This window comes from Balaenoptera musculus, chromosome 12 (assembly GCF_009873245.2).
Source record: "Balaenoptera musculus isolate JJ_BM4_2016_0621 chromosome 12, mBalMus1.pri.v3, whole genome shotgun sequence".
Lineage (NCBI taxonomy): Eukaryota > Metazoa > Chordata > Mammalia > Artiodactyla > Balaenopteridae > Balaenoptera > Balaenoptera musculus.
The window spans coordinates 2,681,637-2,702,587 of record NC_045796.1 but is presented as its reverse complement, the minus strand read 5'-3'; the positions used below and the strand labels follow the sequence as shown (position 1 = coordinate 2,702,587).

The 20,951-nt window shown below is 48.3% G+C and overlaps 1 protein-coding gene across 1 annotated transcript in view; it reads right to left on the bottom strand.

Moving 5' to 3' along the window:
• RPS6KA2 (ribosomal protein S6 kinase A2) overlaps positions 1–20,669 on the bottom strand; it is a 375,008-nt gene extending 354,339 nt beyond the window's left edge. The window contains exons 1-2 of the mRNA XM_036871414.1: positions 20,598–20,669; positions 16,841–16,900 (exon numbers count right to left, since the gene is read on the bottom strand). Of these exons, the coding sequence (XP_036727309.1) occupies positions 16,841–16,900; positions 20,598–20,660 (123 nt within the window). The 5' untranslated portion in view covers positions 20,661–20,669. The remainder of the gene's footprint in view (positions 1–16,840; positions 16,901–20,597) is intronic.
• Positions 20,670–20,951: the final 282 nt, after the last annotated feature.

The following is a 20,951-nucleotide window of genomic DNA, read 5'->3' as shown; positions in this document are numbered from 1 at the left end:
GATAAATAATGGATGGATGGATAGATAGATAATAGATAAATGCATAGATGGATAATGGACGGATAAATAATAGATGGATGGATGGATGGATGGATGGATAGATAGACAGATGGACAGACAGACAGGAAATGTGTACACAGTAATGGGTGGGACGCGTCGTATAACAGATGTGGAATATAAGACGCATACCCGATTCCTGGTTTGGCTTTGAGAGAGACTTGGGAATACTTTTAATGATTAAAGGAAAGAGAATACGCAGGAAGAAAATAGTGGTGATGGCATTTGCAAGCCTAGAGAAGACAGGAAGAAGAGGGGTCACAAGGAGGCAGATTTGGACACGCTGAGCATGAAGCTGGGGCATCACCCAGCGGAGCTGGAGTAGAAACCTAGACTGCTGATGCCTATTTGCAATCACTCAAACTTGTAGAAGCCAAGCCAGGATTTGAATTCAGTTTGAATCCAGTTCTGACAGGCCCTAGAGTCTAGGCCTGGAACCCTGGGCATTCTGCCCCTTGTCCGCCACCACTGCTTCTAGAGACAGTAACACAACACACAGGAAACAACCAGCTCTTAAACGTAATAAATAGCAGAAAAGTGGGAATCACGTTGGTGTTTTCTCTGTTAGGTCAACTCAAGAGAAACTAGTTTCACCTTGAAAACAAATTTTTTCTGAACTTCAGAAAGTCTCAAAAAGTGTGCCAGGAAAATTGAAATGTCCCACCATTTCAACATTAAAAAACGTATAGGAACCAGAAAATTGACAGATGTGTTACTAAACTTTTGTCTTTGAATGTTCACTGTCATTAATTTGAATTAAGTGGAAAAACAAACAGCGTGAATTAATAAAAACCATGACTGATGCATAATAGTTTCTAAATGAACCTTTATTACTTTCAAGCCCTCATAATTAAAGGAAGTAAATTCTGGGAAAGCATTGTTCAGCCAAAGCTTTGTTCACGATGCCTTTAAGAGCAGAATTTTATGATTTTCACATTAAAATCTCTCATTGTAAGTAGATCTTGCCAATGTATTTGAAAACAGCATGCTCCCTTAGGTAAGAGCAATTTAATTTGCCTAATTAAGATGCAAGCTTTTTCTTCCATGACAACGTCAATAATCTTAGCATGAACATTTACTGAGGGCTTACTGTACGCAGGCCGTTAGCCAAGCACTTGCACAGTATTGCCTCATTCAATCCTCAAAACATGAAGTGGATACAAATGTTATCCTCACTCACTCGTAATGAAACTGAAGCACAGAGAGGGTCACACAGCTGAGAAGGTATGAAATAGGTCCACAGCCAGGTGATCTGAGAGACCATTCTTAATCAACAAAGGGAAGAGTCAGGAGCAGCACAGATTCACCCATCCACAATCCGTACTGATGAGGGCCTCGTGAGTGGAGCTTATGGCTGCAAGTGTGGACTTTTCCTTTATTACATAATCTTTCAAACTGTAGCTCCCCAGAGTTTATACATTTTTAAAGTAAGGTTTATTGAAATATAATTTGTCTACAGAACAATTCGCTTCCTTTAAGTGTGCAAGTCAATGAATTTTGACGAATTCATCTGGTCATGTAACCATCATGACAATCAAGATATCGAACATGTCCCTCAGCCTAAAATCTCGCTCATGTCCCTCTGGGGTCAATTCCCTTCTGCAGTCCACGTTCTCTGGAATCCACTGATCTAATTTCTGTCCCGGGCTTCCCTGGTGACACAGTGGTTGAGAATCTGCCTGCCAATGCAGGGGACACGGGTTCGAGCCCCGGTCTGGGAAGATCCCACACGCCGCGGAGCAACTAGGCCCGTGAGCCACAACTACTGAGCCTGCGCGTCTGGAGCCTGTGCTCCGCAACAAGAGAGGCCGCGATAGTGAGAGGCCCGCGCACCGCGATGAAGAGTGGCCCCCGCTCGCCGCAACTAGAGAAAGCCCTCGCACAGAAACGAAGACGCAACACAGCCAATAAATAAATAAATAAATAAATAAATAAAATTAAACTTAATTTCTGTCCCTATACAACGCAATCCTATAGCGCACTGTCTCTGGGGTCTGGCTTCTCTCACTGGCATAATAACTGAGATGCAGCCACGTTGCTGCATGTTCTTTTCAGTTCTTCCTTTTGCTATTTTTTTGCTGAGAAATAGCCCCTTTGTAGAGATGTGACACAATTTGTTCATCCATTCACAAGTTGGTGGACATTTGAACTAGTTCCAGCTTTTTGTTATTATGAGTAAAACTCCTGTAAATGTTCACATACAAGTACTCGTGTGGACACAAGCTTTTATTTTTCTTGAGTAAATACCTAAGGGCGGAACCGTTGGCTCATATGGTAAGTGTATGTTTACTTTATGAGAAACTGCCAACTGTGTTCTGAAGTGCTGTACCATTTTGCATTCCCACACACAATGTACGAGAGTTCCAGTTGCTCCACAGCTTTTCAAGAACTTGATATTGTTGGACTTTTCATTTTACTATGTTTGAGGTGGTCTCTCACTGTGGTTTTGCATTTTCCCAAGTGACTAAGGATGTTGAGCATCTTTTCATGTACTCATTTGCCATTCTTAGATCTTCACTGTTAGAATATCTGTTCCAATAGTTTGCCAGTTTTTACTGGGTGTTTGTCTTCTTATTTCTAGTTTTAAGAGTTCCTTATGTAATCTGGATATAAGTCCTTTATCAGTTACATGTTTTGAAAATATTTTCTCCTAGTCTGTGGCCAGTCTTTTAATTTTTCTAATGTGTCTTTTCAAGGACAGAAATCTAGTTTTTTAGAAGTCATATTTATTTCTTCTTTTATATTTTATCCTTTTTGTGTCCTACGCCCTCCCAGTGCCTTAGGCTTTTGCATCACGTGCCGGGTAGGGGTTTGTGCCGTGCATACTGAGGGGCTCCCTCAAGTCAGGCCCTGACTTTACGCCACATACCTCCAGTGAAGGCCCACGGAGAGAACATGTGAGGGAGGGTGGGATCCCGTACCTGGGGCCCCTGGATTCTAGGCTGGTGCATGAGCCCACACTCGGCTGTCTTCTTTTCACCCACTTTCATGGTGGCCGTATCTTCTACCTGTTCTCTGCCCAGGAGAAACAGATCATGCCCCAGGCCTCCTTGAAGGGGCTTGTCATCCTTTAGGGTAAAGTTTACCTGGTTGCCTTGCTCTCTGATGGGTTCAAGGAAAGTTATAACTTTGTAGGTTACCTGGTTTTTTCTCATTGTTGACAATGTTCTCTATGCTTTTCTACATCCTAAGCAGAACCAGAACACCAGAGCATTTTGTTGTTAATTGTTTGCTTGCTTGATTTTACCGATAACCTATCCAAGTGTTTTTCCCCTCAGAATTAAATAAAGCTTTCATGTGAGAAATGACAGTCAAGAAGAAGAATTTGTCCTAATTCACAGTTAGCTTAAGAGCTAGTTCTTACTCCTGCTTCCAAGGCACACAAAACCAGCGCTGACTCTGCATGAGCAAGAACTCATTGGCAAAGGCTCCAGGTCACAAACCCCAAATCCCCACGTGGCAGACACAGAATGCCTGAGTCATGGGCTGGGCACCCCCATCCTTAAAAGCCTTGTAGGAGGAGGAGGTCAGCAGCTAATGCTCTCAGTTAAAATTAACAGCTAGAAATCAATGCTCTGTCCAACAGAGGTACAATTTAGCTAAACTGATTTTTTTCAAGGAAGTAAAATGACATGGAGAGAAGGGTGGGTAGCTTTTAACTTATAAAGTGAAGTGCTTTTGACCTTCCTAATTCAGTGGTTTTGGCGAAGGCAGAATGAAAGCATCAACCTCTCAGTCACGATGGGCATTGTGCTTATGCAGGAAAACATTCTTACTTTTGAGAGAGGCATATTGAAATATTTAGGAGTGAAACGTATGGTTTACACACTTCACCTAAAAATACTTAAGCAAAAAATATTCACCGAAAAATTAACCAAAAAACTCAACAAAAATGTTACCTAGTCCACATTCAAAATCACCCAGTTGTCCCGAGAAATATGTTTTAGAGCTGGTTTCTTCACATCAGGACCCAAGCTAGATGTGTGCACTGCATCTTGTTGTTATGTCCCTTATGGCTGTAGACACACAGAAGCCCTTCCCTAGCCTTCTGTTTCAGAAGTGGGAGGAGACCAGGCCAGCTGTCCCACTGGTGGTACCACCATGTTGGGCAGAATAATGGCACGCAAAGACCTCCACAAGGTAAGCCCCAGAGCTGTGAGGTGCGACCTTCCATAGCAAAGGGGACTCTGAAGATGTGTTTAAGTTAAGGACCCTGAGATGGGGTGATTACCCTGGATTATATGAATGGTTTAACATCATCACAAGGATCTTTATAGGAGGCAGCTGGAGGTCAGATCAGAGAATGAGAAGTGATGCCATTGCTAAAGGGGCAACAAACCAAGGACTTCAGGCACCTTCTGAGGCTAGAAAAGCAAGGAAATGGATTCTGGAAATGGAACACAGCCCTGCTAACACCTAGATTTTAGGACTTTTGAGCTCTGGAACTGCAAGATAATAAATCCATGTTGTTTTAAGCCACTAATGTTGTGGTCATTTGTTACAGCAGCAATCAGAAACTAATACAACCACCGGCCTGAGCGATCTGAGTGCTAAGTCACAGTGTTCTTTCACTTGTTTCTTTCTTCTTTTTTCCCTATAACTTGGAAGTTATGTTTAAAGTACCCTTCTGAACATAGGCAGAATACTCTTTGACATAAATCACAGCAAGATCCTTTTTGACCCACCTCCTAGAGAAATGATAATAAAAACAAAAATAAACAAATGGGACCTAATGAAACTTGAAAGCTTTTGCACAACAAAGGAAACCATAAACAAGACGAAAAGACAACCCTCAGAATGGGAGAAAATATTTGCAAACGAAGCAACTGACAAAGGATTAATCTCCAAAATATACAAGCAGCTCAATATCAAAACACAAACAACCCAATCCAAAAATGGGCAGAAGACCTAAATAGACATTTCTCCAAAGAAGATATACAGATGACCAACAAACACATGAAAGAATGCTCAACATCACTAATCATTAGAGAAGTGCAAATCAAAACTACAACGAGGTATCACCTCACACTGGTCAGAATGGCCATCATCAAAAAATCTACAAACAATAAATGCCGGAGAGGGTGTGGAGAAAAGGGAACCCTCTTTCACTGCTGGTGGGAATGTACACTGAGACAGCCACTACGGAGAACAGTATGGAGGTTCCTTAAAAAACTAAAAATAGAACTATCATACGACCCAGCAATCCCACTACTGGGCATATGCCCTGAGAAAACCATAATTCAAAAAGAGTCATGTACCAAAATGTTCATTGCAGCTCTATTTACAATAGCCAGGACATGGAAGCCACCGAAGTGTCCATCGACAGATGAATGGATAAAGAAGATGTGGCACATATATACAATGGAATATTACTCAGCCATAAAAAGAAAGGAAATTGAGTTATTTGTAGTGAGGTGGATGGACCTAGAGTCTGTCATACAGAGTGAAGTAAGTCAGAAAGAGAAAAACAAATACCGTATGCTAGCACATATATATGGAATCTAAAAAAAAAAAAAAAACAATTGGTTCTGAAGAACCTAAGGGCAGGACAGGAATAAAGGCGCAGACATAGAGAACGGACTTGAGGACACGGGGAGGGGGAGGGGGGGCTGGGACAAAGTGAGAGAGTGGCATGGACATATATACACTACCAAAGGTAAAATAGATAGCTAGAGGGAAGCAGCCGCATAGCACAGGGAGATCAGCTCGGTGCTTTGTGACCACCTAGAGGGGTGGGATAGGGAGGATGGGAGGGAGGGAGACACAAGAGGGGGGAGATATGGGGATATAGGTATACGTATAGCTGATTTACCCTGTTATAAAGCAGAAACTAAGACACCATTGTAAAGCAATTATACTCCAGTAAAGATGTTTAAAAAAATAAACAAATAAAATAAAGTACCTTTCTGCATCATTTTATGAATTTATCACTGTATACTTTGTACCATAGTTATCACTTCTCCTACACAACAAACACCCTGAAACCAGTGGACGTGTGTCATTCATCACCGGGTCTTCTAAATTGCCTTTTACAGGATAGATGCTGAAGAAATATTTCTTACATAAATAAGTGGATAAATGTTTACTATTCCTGGAGTAACTTTTAAGAAAAATAAAAGAAGATGGAGTAAGGAGGAATGGGGAAATACACCAATATCTGAGAGTTTAGTTACTTTACATTTATTTTCTAAATGTAAACTAAACTGTCTTACTTCTCATCTTAGAACGGAGACTTTTGAGTTTACCAGTTTAAAAACGAATGCCAGGGGCTTCCCTGGTGGCGCAGTGGCTGAGAGTCTGCCTGCCAATGCAGGGGACACGGGTTCGAGCCCTGGTCTGGGAAGATCCCACATGCCGCGGAGCAACTGGGCCCGTGAGCCACAACTACTGAGCCTGCGCATCTGGAGCCTGTGCTCCGCAACAGGAGAGGCCGCGACAGTGAGAGGCCCGCGCACCGCGATGAAGAGTGGCCCCCGCTCGCCGCAACTAGAGAAAGCCCTCGCACAGAAACGAAGACCCAACACAGCCAGAAGTTAATTAATTAATTAATTAATTAATCTAAAAAAAACAAAAAACAAAAACGAATGCCATCCCAGCGTAACACAAGAGGGAGGCAGAAGGTCACAGTCAGAGCGAGGAAGCAGGAGTCAGAGAGGAGAGACGGTGCTTGGCTCCTGGCTCTGCAGATAGAGGAAGAGCCACCAGCCAAGAACTGTGGGCGCCTGCGAAGTGGGAGGAGACATGGAAACGGATTCTCCCCGCAGTTTCCACAAGGAACACATGTCTGCCAGCAGGTTGATTACGGCCCCATGTAAGTGACGGTGGATGTCTGCGCTCCAGAACTGTGAGATTAAAAGTTTGTGGTGGTGTTGTTTTTTTAATAAATTTTTTTTTTTTTTTTTTTTGGCTGCATTGAGTCTTTGTTGCTGCGTGGGCGTTCTCTAGTTGCGGCGAGTGGGGGCTACTCTTCGTTGCAGTGCACGGGCTTCTCATTGTGGTGGCCTCTCTTGTTGCGGAGCGTGGGCTGTAGGCACGCAGGCTTCAGTAGTTGTGGCTTGTGGGCTCAGTAGTTGTGGCTCGCGGGCTCAGTAGGTGTGGCTCAACGGGCTCTAGAGCACAGGCTCAGTAGTTGTGGCTCACGGGCCTAGTTGCTCCGTGGCATGTGGGATCTTCCTGGACCAGGGCTCGAACCCGTGTCCCCTGCATTGGCAGGCAGATTCTTAACCACTGCGCCTCCAGGGAAGTCCCAGTTTGTGTTGTTTAAAACTAGTAATAATTAAAATAGAAAAGGACAAAAACCTACCTCCCCAGGAGACCATCAGCTGAACCACTGAATAAAATTAGTATTAGTCATATGTTTAGCAAAATATCTGTGACATAGCAATAAAAGTAGACACTAACAACAACAACAAAAAAGTAGATGCCACAATGCCACTTGCTTGGAGAAAAAAGGACTTGGAAGCCAATGACAGATAGTGTTCTCGCCGATTGCCCCAGGCGGCTTCTTTGCTCCTAGAAGTGCCTTCTCTGAGTACCGTGCCCTTGTTCTGAGGGTCTGGTGTCACCATTAGAATTCAGAGTGTGGTCCGAGGCCCAGAAGAGCCTCATCCCTGGGAAGGAAGCCAATTAGAAATGCAGACTCTCAGGCCCACCGAGGCCCCCTGATGCAGACGTGCAGCTTCGTCAACATCTGCAGGGGGTTCTCGAGCTCGGCAAACAGGACCCGACGCCCGCAGAGGGTCCGCACCTCTGGGGGGCTGGATGGCTTCCTCCCCCTCACCCCTCCTCTCAGCCTGGGCACAGCTGACCCTCTGTGGGGCAGCCCAGGCCCGAAAACCACAGGAAGCTTGCCTGGCACAGCCTGTGCCAGGGCTGGGCAAATGGTGGTGGGGGGTGGCTTCCAAAGTGCCACCAAAAGCCAACAGTAACGCTAAGGGACGGGACTTCACCTCCTCATCAGTTTCATCGGCAGCGCTCCGGACACGGAACCGCACACGTGTTCTAACTCCTGCAGTGGCCACTGCGAGGCAGGGGTCTCAGGTCAGGACTCCCAGCCACCGAGGGCGGAAGATGAGCGAGTCAGGTGCCAGGAAAGCTGCAGAAGACACAGCCTTTCAAGGTCACAGGAAGAAAGGTGACGGGGCAAGAATGGAACCTAACTGCAGAGCAAGAAAACAGAAATGGAAAGGTGTGAGGCTGCAGCTCCTACAGGTGTGTAAGAGGACAACGCGGGGACTGCACCTGGGCCCCCAGAGACACACGGCGGCCGGGTCAGAAAAGGACCCGCTCGTCGGGCTCCCTCGCTGAGAAAAGGCGAGAGGGTGTCCACGGCACAGTGACAGGACCTGTGTCGTGTTCCTCCCTTTCACTGGTGTCAGTGTGACACCCAGCTGACTACCCTCTCAATGGGACAAGGACTGGCCAGGGTAGGGGTCGTGCAGGTAGAGGACAGGGGTCTCATGCAAAACCACCGCGAAGTGTTCTCTGGTCCCAAACTGGGCGCCCCCAGCACCGGGAGCTCGGGGTGGCCCAAGTCTCGGGTGCTCGCCTGTGCTCCGGTGCCCTTGGACAAGCCTCAGAAGTGACCCAGCCTCTGCTGCGTGAAAGCGTGCGCCGGGCAGAGCGCAGCAGACGGGGACTCGGCACACGGCCCGGCGGGGGCGGGAGAGTCAGAGGGGGCCACAGAAACCCAGTCCGTGGACACTCACGGGTTTACTTCACGCCCGGAAAAGCAGGGTCTCTGGCCAAGACTTTTGAGACCTGGACCCAGGAGACCAACAAAACTGAGTGTCCCAAGTGTCATATTTGTTATGGGTTGAACTCTGTCCCCAAAAGATCTGTCAAAGCCCGAAGCCCCAGCGCCTCAGAATGTGCCCTCATTTGGAAACAGGGTCTCTGCGGATGTAATCAGTTAGGAGGAGAGTCATCAGGGTGGGCCCCGCTCTGATACGACTGGTGTCCTCATCAGAACACGGCCAGGTGAAGACCACACAGGGAGAGGCCACGGGAAGACAGAGGCAGAGACCCCTGATGTGTCCACACGTCCGTCAAGGAGCCCCAAGGACCGCGGCAGCCACAGAGGCCCGGGGCAGAGGCCTGGGGCGAATTCGCCCTCACAGCCTCGGAAGGAACCAACCTGCTGACACCTTGATCTGACCTCCAGCCTCCAGAACAGCAAGGGAACGGACTGCTGTTGTCTAAGCTGCCCCGTCCGTGGAACCTCCTCCTGCAGCCCAGGAAGGGATCCAGTATCGCAGCCAGAAGAGGCCCAGCAGCAACACGGCGACACCTCGGGACTCTGCAACCCGACACCACCGCCCCTCGCCGGGACCCTGCGGCAGCCTCCTCACCAGTCTCCCTGCCTTCACTCTTTCCCCACGAACTCCCTGCTTCCTCACCCAACAACCAGAGTGACTGTGCTTTAAGAAAATCTACGCGATCACACCATTTTCCTGCCCAGGAGTCGCCAGTGGCTTCCCAGAAAAATCAGAATAAAATCCGAAGACCTGCCGGGCCTCCGCATCCCTTCACAGGGCCTTCCTCTCTTCCCTCAGCTCCCGCCAGCCTGGGCCCTGCTGCAGGCAGGGGCTGCTCTGTCCCCCCCGCCAGCCGCCCCGCGGCTCCCTCTGCCTTGAACCATCTTCCCCCAGGTTTGGGGGGTTGGTCTCTTCCATCGTTTAAGTCCCAAGCTAAACTCCACCTGCTGGGTGAGGCCTTCCCTAACCACTGCTCTGCTAATCCGGCCCCAGCCCAAATCACTCTCGGTTTCCCTGCTTTCTCCCTCCATAGCCCTCACTGCTACACGGAATGATCTTACTAGTTAGTTGTTTACTTGCAAGAACACTAAGATGTAAGGTGCGTGGTGCGGAGACTCTAGCTGGCCTCATTTATCTGAATCACTGAGTCGCAGGAGCCCATCACTCAGTAGACACTTGCTGAAAGAATTAAGAAGAGGAGGCAGAGGAAGGACGGGGGCGGGGGAGGGAGAACTGGCTTGAGCCAGATGTATAGCTGCGTATAGCTGCGGGGCTGTGAGGCCCAAGGTGACCTGCCACACCCACCGGGATACACCTGAGGAAGGATGATACAAATCACCCTCTCGTTGTGTTTATCCTATTATTTAAAAAATAGGCACTTATGTGTCTGAGTCCTCAAATCGGGACTTGGAATCCTTCTTTTGTCTTCTCTGTATATGTTACATGCGGTTGCTCTGTTCATTCTACCTGAGACGGAAGGTGAGAACTGACTTAGGGATGGAGGAGCCGGCCCCTTGGTGGTGGTGGTGTTCCCAAAGGTGCCCGGAGGAGGCAGCAGTCGGGGAGGGGCCTGCTGCAACCGAGCCAGACACTCGCTCAGTGTGCACTTGGCACTGTGGGCTGTTTTGGTGCCACATCTCGGAAAAAAGTGTTTGAATGATTCCCTAGAGATTTTTATGACTCACATAAATTGCAGAGTCTGTGTCTCCACGGCCAGCTCCCAGCTGCATCTGTGTTACAAGAGCAAGGGTTTTGGGGGGTTGTTTTACTTCTTATTACTTCAAAATATCTGAAGGGTAAGAAACTACACAATTTTCTATCTCATACTTTGAATCTTACCCACACATGTACAGCATTATTATGGAGAAAAATCCTCTCTCTCTCTCTCTCTCTCTCTCTCTCTCTCTATATATATATATATATATCCTCTCTTACCATAATTATTCAAATGATCCATTTGATGTTAATAAAGTATAAGAAACTTTTGTGATTCTAGTAAGTCAATAATATATCCCACCCATGACAAAGACACCGGCCAAAACAGCAGGGGTGGGGTGTGTAATCTTTCAACAGCACCTCCAGCTCAAGCTCCCCTGTGTTTTTCATACACATAAAAGAAGATCAAGTTGTCTATTTTCCCAATTTGAAGGGAGGAGAGAGAATTTTGAAGAGCGAAGAGGAGAGAAGCAGAGCGGCACCGCGGGGTCGGTGGGCCCCACGCGGCCACTGGAAACAGACGGGGCTAGAGCAACGCTGCTTCTGAGTCCCCGGGGACACGGGGCAGGGCCCCCGAGGCACCTGTAATGTTGTTTTAAACCCAGAGGAGAGGACAGAGCATAGCCTTTGACCCCAGGCCCTGATTCCATTAGCCAGCAATCCACCACCTAACGTCAGGTATCTTGAGGGCAATCAGTGATCTTAGGAAGAGAAAATAAGTCAGTAGAAAAAGCTTTGCTTTGAAGTCCCCTTTTCGTTGGTTCTCTGCTATAATTAGCAAATTACATCATTTTTGACGCCTCAATTTCACTACCTGAAAAATAGGGAGAGTAACAGACCTCCCCCTTCCAGGTCCCCGAGTCTGGGAAGATGGAAGAGGATATAAATCAGATACATTAAAAGCAGGGTTCTTACAAAGCATCTCTGCAGGCAGAGGTGCATGGTCATTCCTATGGGGGTGCAAACACAGGAGGCCCTAAAAGACACCCAAACTTGATCCCAGGGCTTCCTCCAAGCCACTGCTATGCACTAAATTGCAGGGAAAGGGCAGCTTTGACTAGCGCTTCTGCTTCATGATTTGGTAACCATCTCAACACAGGAGGTTGCTCTTGGCCGTGACAGGGTGGGCACCTTTTCCCGGCGAGACCACCCGTGAAGTCACCGTGCTGGCAGGGAAAGCCCCGCCCCCCAGGGCTGTCAGGAAGACGCAGGCCGCTGGCTTGTTCACACGGGCGACAGCTGGTACCCAGTGAGCTGTGAGCAATTCGCTCTGCTCACCCAGAGATGGGGCGGCGTTGCCTCCTCCCGCGCTGTCCTCAGGCAGCAGACAGCGTCCCACACGGGTGCCCAGGGTCTAGAGAATGTTGCTGTTAGCACGGAGTAGTCCTTTTATTCTCGGAGAGAGAGCGCTCGGAAACGTGCTCCTGCTGACTTGGCTACAGAAGCAGAAAGACAAGGGTCGCAGACACCGAAAATAGCTGCAAGCCGGCTTCCTGCTTCCAACAGTGGTTACGGCGGACACTTAAGAGATGACGTGATAACCGAAAGGACCGATGTCTCCTGATGATAGAGCCAGACTTCTTGGCTCGTGCTGCTTCTTGCAAATAACCACCACTGACACATCAAATACGCTGTACCGATTTTCAGCCCCAAATCGTGCCTCTCCCTTCGTGTCTGCCCCCGTAAGTGCTAACGTTTGGTGAAGCCAACGTTCCGGTTACGACCGTGCAGGGCACTGAAACGCCCACGGGAATCCCAGTGGCCTAGCTGCATTAGCCTTTCTCCACAATGCTGCGTGTTGACACTGCTCGTCTCTAGACTTCCCGTGAGGATTACGGGGACGCCTGCCTTTTGCTGGGCAGAAAAACAACACGGAACGCACATGTAAACAGCGACAGAGTCGACGTGCCTTTGCCGACCCCAGCCCCCAGAGACAGGTGGGTGCTGTGAAGGCACACTGACGGCAGGTGATAAGCAGGCTGGGAAGATCATCTATCCATCTCTTTTCAAACTCCCAACTATCTTCTTAAGCTGCAATTGCACTGCTTGTAATTGCTTAATTAGTTCTGAGGTTTCATTACTCTTCTTGTCTCATTTCTATGCAATCCAGTTTGGATTGTTTTTTCCGTCTTTCTTTTTTTTAAGGAGCAATGAAAGTGTCTAGATTGCCGGGGCAGGACAGGTAAGAGGCAATCTGTTGGCATCTACAGGTGACCTGGGTGCAGGCGGCTCAGTCCTGACCTGGGCAAGAGCCTGCTGTTACCATGACTCAGGCCAAAGGGCTTTGAAAACACTCTTGGGCTATTCTCTCCTTCAAGCTTAAAGAGCCCCCCCAGATCTCGTCCCTGTCCTGCTCCTCGGCCCTCTTCCCCAGCAGAGAACCGCAGACGTCCAAGCTGCAGCTGCTCCGAAGGCAGGCGGCTGGCCATTGAAGGAGGTCACGCTGACAGACGCTTGGGAGTCACAGCACACCTGCCCGAGGCACTGCCCACTCGTCCCCTGACCCCTGAGAAGAGGGCAGGGGCCAGGCAGCCGGCACCCCATCTTCACGCATCCTCACTCGGCCCCGAGAGCTGCATCCACCTCCCTCTTCCACACCCCTCAGGGGCAGGTCTCTGTGCCAACCCCCCCCCACCGCCGACAGCGCTCTCCTGCCAACCGAAGGCTGGCAGCAGGACTGCCACCCCACCCCCGCTCCGTTCTGCCTCCGAGATGCCAGAATTTCTGCTATGAAAACCAAGGGTAGAGTTTTAGGAGGAGAGGGAAACACCCCAGGAGTCACGAGGAAATAAGGTGAAACCACGATAATGTTGGAAACAGCTTCTCTGGACCTGGTCTCTAAGGTTGACCAGACAAGAAAATGGTCTTTGTTAATAAACAGACTCCTGAAATCTAAGCACTTTAGAAAATACATGCAACAAGTTCTAATGTTTTCCACAGGTTGTTCTGTGAAATTAGAAACTCGCCTAAAAATCCCCTATGTGTCTGAAATGCCTGGAGACGGAAGGTTGAAGGATGGAGCAAGGATGCAGGAGCTGCTGCTGACCGGTACTAAGGGGCTCAGCACCCCCACCTCTGCACCGTGGAAGCAGCCCGGAGCCTCGGGCCGCGCGCTCCCCTGGGCTTGCTCTCCCCCTCCACACGGCACCCTGCCCCCACCTTCAAGATCAACGACGGGGCTCTTGTGCGCAGGGTCGGGAGGCTGCGGTCACCCCTGGACTAACCTTCCAGAGGCTCCCACTCTGCACCGCAGTGTCCCAGCCCACCGAGGCAGGTGCTTCTGCATTAAACTTGAACTCTGTTCGATGTCCTAATTTCCCAGCATTTCCACTGGCTTGGCTACGCACCACCTGCCAAAAGGAGCAGGGAAATAGGACCACAAAACCCCACAGAGCAGGTGCTTCAGACTTGTTCTCTCTGCCTGGCCCCTTCCAGGAACCCCGCAAACAAGCAGCTGAGGGAATATTTCCTAATGGGATCTGCTGAGGCTGTTTTGTTTTGTTTTGTTTCCCAGAGTATAAAGGGTGATGGCCTCTGACGGGTCAAGTGAAATCATGCTGAGTCACCCCCCTGTGAATTTATGACACAAATCCCTGTACGACACGGACTCTCCGAGAGAGGAAGCCTTTCCCTCCGCAGAGGTGAGGAAAAGGTAAGTGGCAGGAACACGCAGCTTCTGACACCAACTCCTGTCTTATTTTCAATCTTTAGTCTTGACCTTCACCAGAGCTCTTTTTTCAGAGGTTGGACGGAGCTGTGGCATGAGATACAAGTGGACAAGAGTCACACGTGGAGATACTTATGCATAAAATATCCCAAATGTGTCCTATACTTTATATATATATATGTATTAATATATACACACACGTGTACATGAAGAACATTGCACACGCAAGAAGCCATATCAGTTAAAGGTGCTACAAGGCTGGAATCATCACAGCCACCCCTGTTCATCTGTTCACACTTCCACACCAAGCATGAGGCTTTACCCACAGGCTACCAATAAATATTCCTGATTGACTGAATGAATGAACACACTGTTGCTGAGGGGAATGATATTTTTTCCTAAATAAGACTTTTAGTCATCGTACACGTTCAGACTGGCAAAAGGTGTGAGTGAAGCCTTTCATGCCCAGTTTAGTTGCCATCTGATTTCATTGGTCTGAGCCACAAATCCTTCAGCTGTAGATGCCTTGCAAAGCGCCACTCTGAAGGCTAAGGGGGACGTACAGGGGAAATCTGGCCCCAGTAAAAATTAGACAACCGCTCAGAACCCCCGGGTGACATTCACCCGCTGCTGGGCTGAAACCTGCAGCAGAGCTTTCAGCGTCATCTGTCAGAAGCAGCTGCCAACAGCTGGACACCCCGTGTCTTTCAGTTTTCCCACAAGCGCTACGAATGCACCTACACATCAACGCTGTGTCCTGTAAAATACTCCTAAGATACTCTGCTTTCATTAGGAGCCAAAGACATACTGATATTCTGTCATCCGGACTAGGTGACATGGGGAAATTGTAATCACTGCCTCTATCTCGTGTTCTGTTGTCAAAAATAACTTCAAGGGGGTCCGCTGATTTGACTGCCTTCCTGCGGTAAATTAACACCTACCTTCCCATCAAAAGTGTTAGGGATCAGATGACTTGAGACCAGGAGGTCTCAGGAAATCACTGCAGTTAATGAAGTAACAGACTCTGTTAGTTACTAAGCATGTCGAGGGGGTCCCGGTACACAGGCAATCGTGTCGCCCGTTTGATTACCACCATGAGCACCACGGAGCCTGCCTCTTGCAGCTGACAGCTAAAGGACCTCAGCAGTCTGTATGCAAGAAATACGCCGAAGGTTCCCCGGAAATCAGAGTCCCCACAAACACCAGTGGCAGGCGCAGCGTGGCTTGGATCCTCGGAGACCCTGGCCTGGGGCCTTGCTCATCTGCAGGCGGGTATTCCTTCCTTAGTTGCCCCTGCCCCTGGGCAGGTATGCAGTTGAATATCCATCTCTTCAAAAAAGCCAGGGGCTCACCTGTCTATTTACCCTTTGACCTCTGTGGAACTGGCAAAAGCAGGGCTACACCTACCAGCCAAATGCTGTCCTCATGGACGCAGGAAGATGACTGCAACGCCTGGAGCGCAGCTGGGCTCCACGCTCCCGGATCAGAGACAAAAGCACGGAAGGGAAGCAGCCAGCCAAGGATGAGGCAGCTTCTTGCTCTTCTTCTTTATTTCACCCACATAGTGTGTCATGTGATCATAGGATCCAGGGGCACTGGGCTTAAAACGTGTGCGGCGTGGACGCGTCTGGATGGAAGTGACACGCTTTTTCAGCATCCCAGCAGACGGTTCGCAAAGCCAGCAGTGTCCACGGATCTGCCCCTCCCAGCCCACCAGACCTCCCTGGCCAGCCATTTTTAAAAGGCCACAGAGTTGCACAACTTTACGACCGTTACGGTTCCGAGGGGCACAGGGCTGAGCGGCGTGGGCAACTGAGGCCTCCATTTAATTGCCTTGTCGACTTCCCACGGCGCCGGCTGCCGAGGGGTGGAAATACGTCTGCTTAAACAGGATTCCTTCACTACAGCCTCATTCTACCTTGGATGCAGCTCTTGGGTGTCCGAGGGGCCCTCAGAGAGCGCTCGTCGGTCACGGTTCCCCCCCCCCCCCCCCCCCGATGCCGCCTGGACCCTCCCCTCCGCGAGAGCCCGTCAGGGCCCTGCCGCCCGGGCGGGAAGTGTGGGACCAGGCAGTCGGCGATGCCGATGCGCTTTGTTCCCTCCCACGTCCACCTCCGGACACCACCCTCCCAGCAACACCCATCGCTCCTCTTCCAGACCCGCTCGGTCCACCGGCCACCCCTCTCCTCCTCCTGCCACCACTGCAGGGGCGGCTTCCTCGCAAAGGGAGCGCACCTCCGCCCGGGGCTCCGACTGTAGGTCGCCAAACATTCTAAGAGGCTGCATGACCCAGCCTCCGGCAGGTAAAACGAGTCATCACTTCTCTACGCCCGACTGGCTATTCTCCATGCTTGCCTTAATTGACAGCGACCTGCCTTTTCCCCTTTGACAAGTCCACACCGGAAGACTCTGAATCTTACCTTGGTTGGTAATTTTTCCTCCTATGTTCTAAGTATCCCTTTTGAGGGAAACTGTTGACTATAAATATGCATGCAACCTATCCGTGTGCACGCGTGTTTGTGCGTATTATGTATATATACACGTATTTCACTCAAATAACCACTTGGGGGCTATTAATTTCAATCTTCCATTTCCTCCCTCTACCCCACCTTCCTCCCCCAAATAATAAAATATAGAGAGTTACTTCTTCCACAGCGTCTGCTACGGTGGGCTCTGCGTCCAGGTCCAGATCCTCCTCGGTGGCCTGACAACAAAAGATACATATTAAATGCGGTTAGCATGCCGACATTCTTGTAAACTGCATCACACAGGTAATGAATGCAAAGGGCCAACTAGATACTCAGTATTAGGATAGTAGGACGTGGGAATGGCATCAAGGTCCCTTTCCACTGGAATTTATTTGAAACCCTATGATGCTTCATGCCAGAGACAGATCCTTTATATAATAGGAGGCAAATAAGGCAGTGAGTGTTTATGTCCATGATTACAAATTACTAGATCAGCCAAACGTGTGTGGCTTATACCACAATTGCAAGGAGAAGCAGGTGGTTTATATAAAGCCCTGACCAGCAAGGTGAGGGCGGGGTGTAGATTTACATGACCCTGAAAGACTCAAGCTGTCAGGACAGAAACAGGTTACAGGGGAGTTGTTTGAGTGGAACAAATTCACAATCTCAGGCCAAAGCTCAGAGAATGAATTAAATCAGAGAGAGTCAAGTCTCCAGCTCATAGAAACATAAAGCGTTGTGTCTCTGCAGGGTAAGGCTTGAACAGGAGGGTCTGGGTCTGAGCTCTGCTTACCACTTAATGACTTTAGGCAATATTGCTTACCCCACACCTCACTTTCCCCATATATAAAATCAGGACCATAAGAATATCTACCGCCTAGAGACACGGACAGAATTCAGGGAAATAAGACCTCACAGCACTTAGCAGTGGCTCTGCTGAGCGAGCAGTGGACACTCAGAGTTGGATGTTGTCACCACCTCTCCTAGTTTCATTTCTAGCCGAGGAGCCGTGAGACAATTGTCGCTGTACAAGCTACACTGTGAACTTCAGGGAGTCCTGTTTGATCTGCACCGTTTAAAAATGGGGCTTCTCCTTTCTCTAATGCGTGATGACATCCCCGAAGGAGAAATCATGCTCACTCCTCTGAAGGAACACAAACAAAACGGGCCGGCCGGCCCTTGTGGGCTGGTTCCCACACTGCCTTCCTCACGACACCTCCGGCGTCCTCACCTCTCCCCGGAGCACGCCCTGGGTGCTGTGCCCCCGCTGAAGGCAGTGACTGAAAAGTCCTGCTTTGGAGACGTGCATTTAACTCGCTGAAACACCATTCACACAACACTGCATGCTTCTTTTTGATGCCAGCTCCTTCCGGGATTTTATGGAGGTCCCAGTTTTTAATTAGCATACGTTTCCTTCTCAACATGCCTCGTTCGTGGGTAAAATACGCCTTCCAAAATACCTCAAAACAATTCATAAACCATAAATGCTTTTCCTAGACAATCAAATGAATTTCCCCTGGTCTGTGTGCTGAAGCAGAAATGATTTTTATAAGGATACAGTATATAAGGATACAGTCCACTGCCCCTCAAATCCAACCTAGTTCAGTTCCCTCTCACTGCAGATGAGAAATTAGAGGGGAAGCAACTCATAAAGGCAGGAAAAACCTAGAATCCAAGAGCGTTGATTGCTACCCCTGGAAAACCAATAATCGGGCATGTTAAATGCGTGTAAAAGCAAATAAGGTAAGCACTAACATCACGTAGCAGATTTTCTCATAAAAAGCACACATGCTTTTTATGCAAGGATTTTATGACATTTAACTTGGAGTTCAGAGGCCAAATGTACTCCATCTAGTTTTGCCCAATTTCCTGATATGTGAGCTATTTTAACATCACACAACACAAAACATGGGCAAAACTGGAAAATAAAATCAGCCTCTGAGCTCCAAAATAGAGAGACTTCATATTTTCCTGAGAACTTGAAATATCTCAGGGTTAACAGTTCAGGTTTAATCTTTCTGTAGAAAGAGCTCTAATTTCTGGGTTCCAAATAAACAGGGATTAAATGCTCTATCTTAACACACTGCATAGGATATACTATCCTAAAACATTCACCCAGGAAGCCTGAAGAAAATTTCTTTTGCTTCAGGACCATTTAATCTATGGAATTTTTATTATTTGTTTTTGCATACACATCAACCTCAAAAACTTATAAATTTGCCCTCCCAATGGGGTGGCAAGGCAGTGCAGTCTCTCAGCCAGCTCTGTTTCAGATTCTTCCAATTTGCAAGGTCTTTCTAGGATCATGATATAATTTTTTAATAACGTGAGTATATTTATTGCTGGTCCACTTTCAATCATTTTGGAAATATTTAAAGCGCACGCTGCTCCTCAGAGCCTGGGTCAGTGGCCACGACGTAGAGTCCAGAGTCCCAGGAGACATTCTCCAAGCCTCCTTCATTCCTCACTCCCGTCCTTTTTTCTAAGCCCAGGGCCAAATCCTCCCCCCTACAGAAGGGCTTCCTTCACGGGGCCTGGCTGTGGAGGAGCTGACAGCTGGGCCTCTACCACCACCAGCAAGTGCAGATAACCAGGAGGGGTTCGGAAAGCATCAGGAAATAAGGGTGGGACTTCTGGCCCATCACTAATTCAACTTTTTAAAAACCCAATCTTTCTCAAAAGAAAAAAATAAACTTGACTTGGCAACCTTTGTAAGTGAGAGGCTCTTTCTCAGGCACTGCCGTCACCACCAAGAATAACATCGTGTGCAGAGAGGAATCAAAAGCCCTGGAGAGCCGTGCTGTCATCTCCTTCCACTTAGGTGCTTCTCAAAAGCAAAACATCTGTGTTGTTCCATCTAAAAACCAGGCTTAATATCTGTGCTATGCCTGACAATCTCCTTTGACCAAAATATATGTTCCAAGCATGAATAAGTTAGTCGGGCTTCCGAAAAAGTATTAAATATAAAATATTAACAACTTCTCTTCTAAAACAGAATTTCTCCCCCTCTTTAAAATTCTGTGAATGTCTCAGTATATAGAACGTATATATAAAAATAAGTAACATTTAAAATAGTAAGAATTGAACTTATAATGCCGGATACAGGAGATAAGGCAAAAGTTAAAGGTTGGATTTTGCAAGGAGGTAGTCAGTTATTAAAATCTGCCATTTACAAATGTGATTTGAGTTGCTATAAACACAGCACAGGCATATCAATTTAATAGGTTTAATAACTTCGGGGAACTTTCTCTTCCAGGAAAAATATACGTTGTTTCTGATTCAAATTAAACAAATCAAAATCCATGAAAGGAGAGCTCCGTGTCCCTGGGGGACAAAATGTTTAAGCAGTGTCGTACGTGCTCCCCACAGGCCAGCCAGCCTTGACACATTCATTTCATTATATTTTCATCTTCAATCGCTCCTCTTTATTCAAACATACACCCTATTAAGGCTGCATAATCTTTACGCCTTGTTTCTTAAACAAGAATTCATCATTGGTTTTCCCTTCTGGTTTTATCCTGCGCTGCAGCAATTGGGGAGGTCTTATCATTTAAAGCCACTTGTTGAAGGAAATCACACTGATGCAGATTAGTTTGGAAGCCTGTGACTCCTTTAAGGCAAACACAGACTCTAAGAAGCACCCTGAAGTTTGGCTTAAGAGCAATCATTTTTTTTCTTCAATTCATTCATTTTCATTCATATAGTTACACCACACACGCCGCCTTGTGTGGGTGCGTGTACACACAGATATGTACTGTTCATATGTGTGTACACACATACACATCTCTGCTCGTTAAAAATCCTAGCCTCGGTCACGTAATAGCCACTCAATAAACATGAATTCATTACAGTAAGCAGACCGTCCGCCGGCCGCAGAGTCAGGGGTTTTCAGGATACTGTGGAAAAGGACACTCTTTTCTCGCCCTTACTCACCTCTATTTCCATGGGTTCCACCTCTATCTTTTTCCATAGCTCCAGCAACTGTGCAATCGGCATCTCTGAAAACTTTCCCTCTGATCAAGTATCGAGAGTGAGAAAGAAGAGAACCAGAGGCCCCAAACAGCACAGAGAGGGCCAGACAGGACGTCAGAGCCCGCGGCAGAGGCCGGCGCTGCCGGCAGGGAGGCGGCTGCTGAGGGTGAAGTCAGGCTGGGGCGACCGCGGGCGCCGGCGGGGCCCTGGGGTCCTGGGTGTGCGAAGGGGGCCGTGGGGCTTCAACACGGCTGCCCGGCTGGCGCGTCCTCCCCCGCCCCCCGCCGCCCCGGGGGCTGCGCCAGGGGCTGCGGC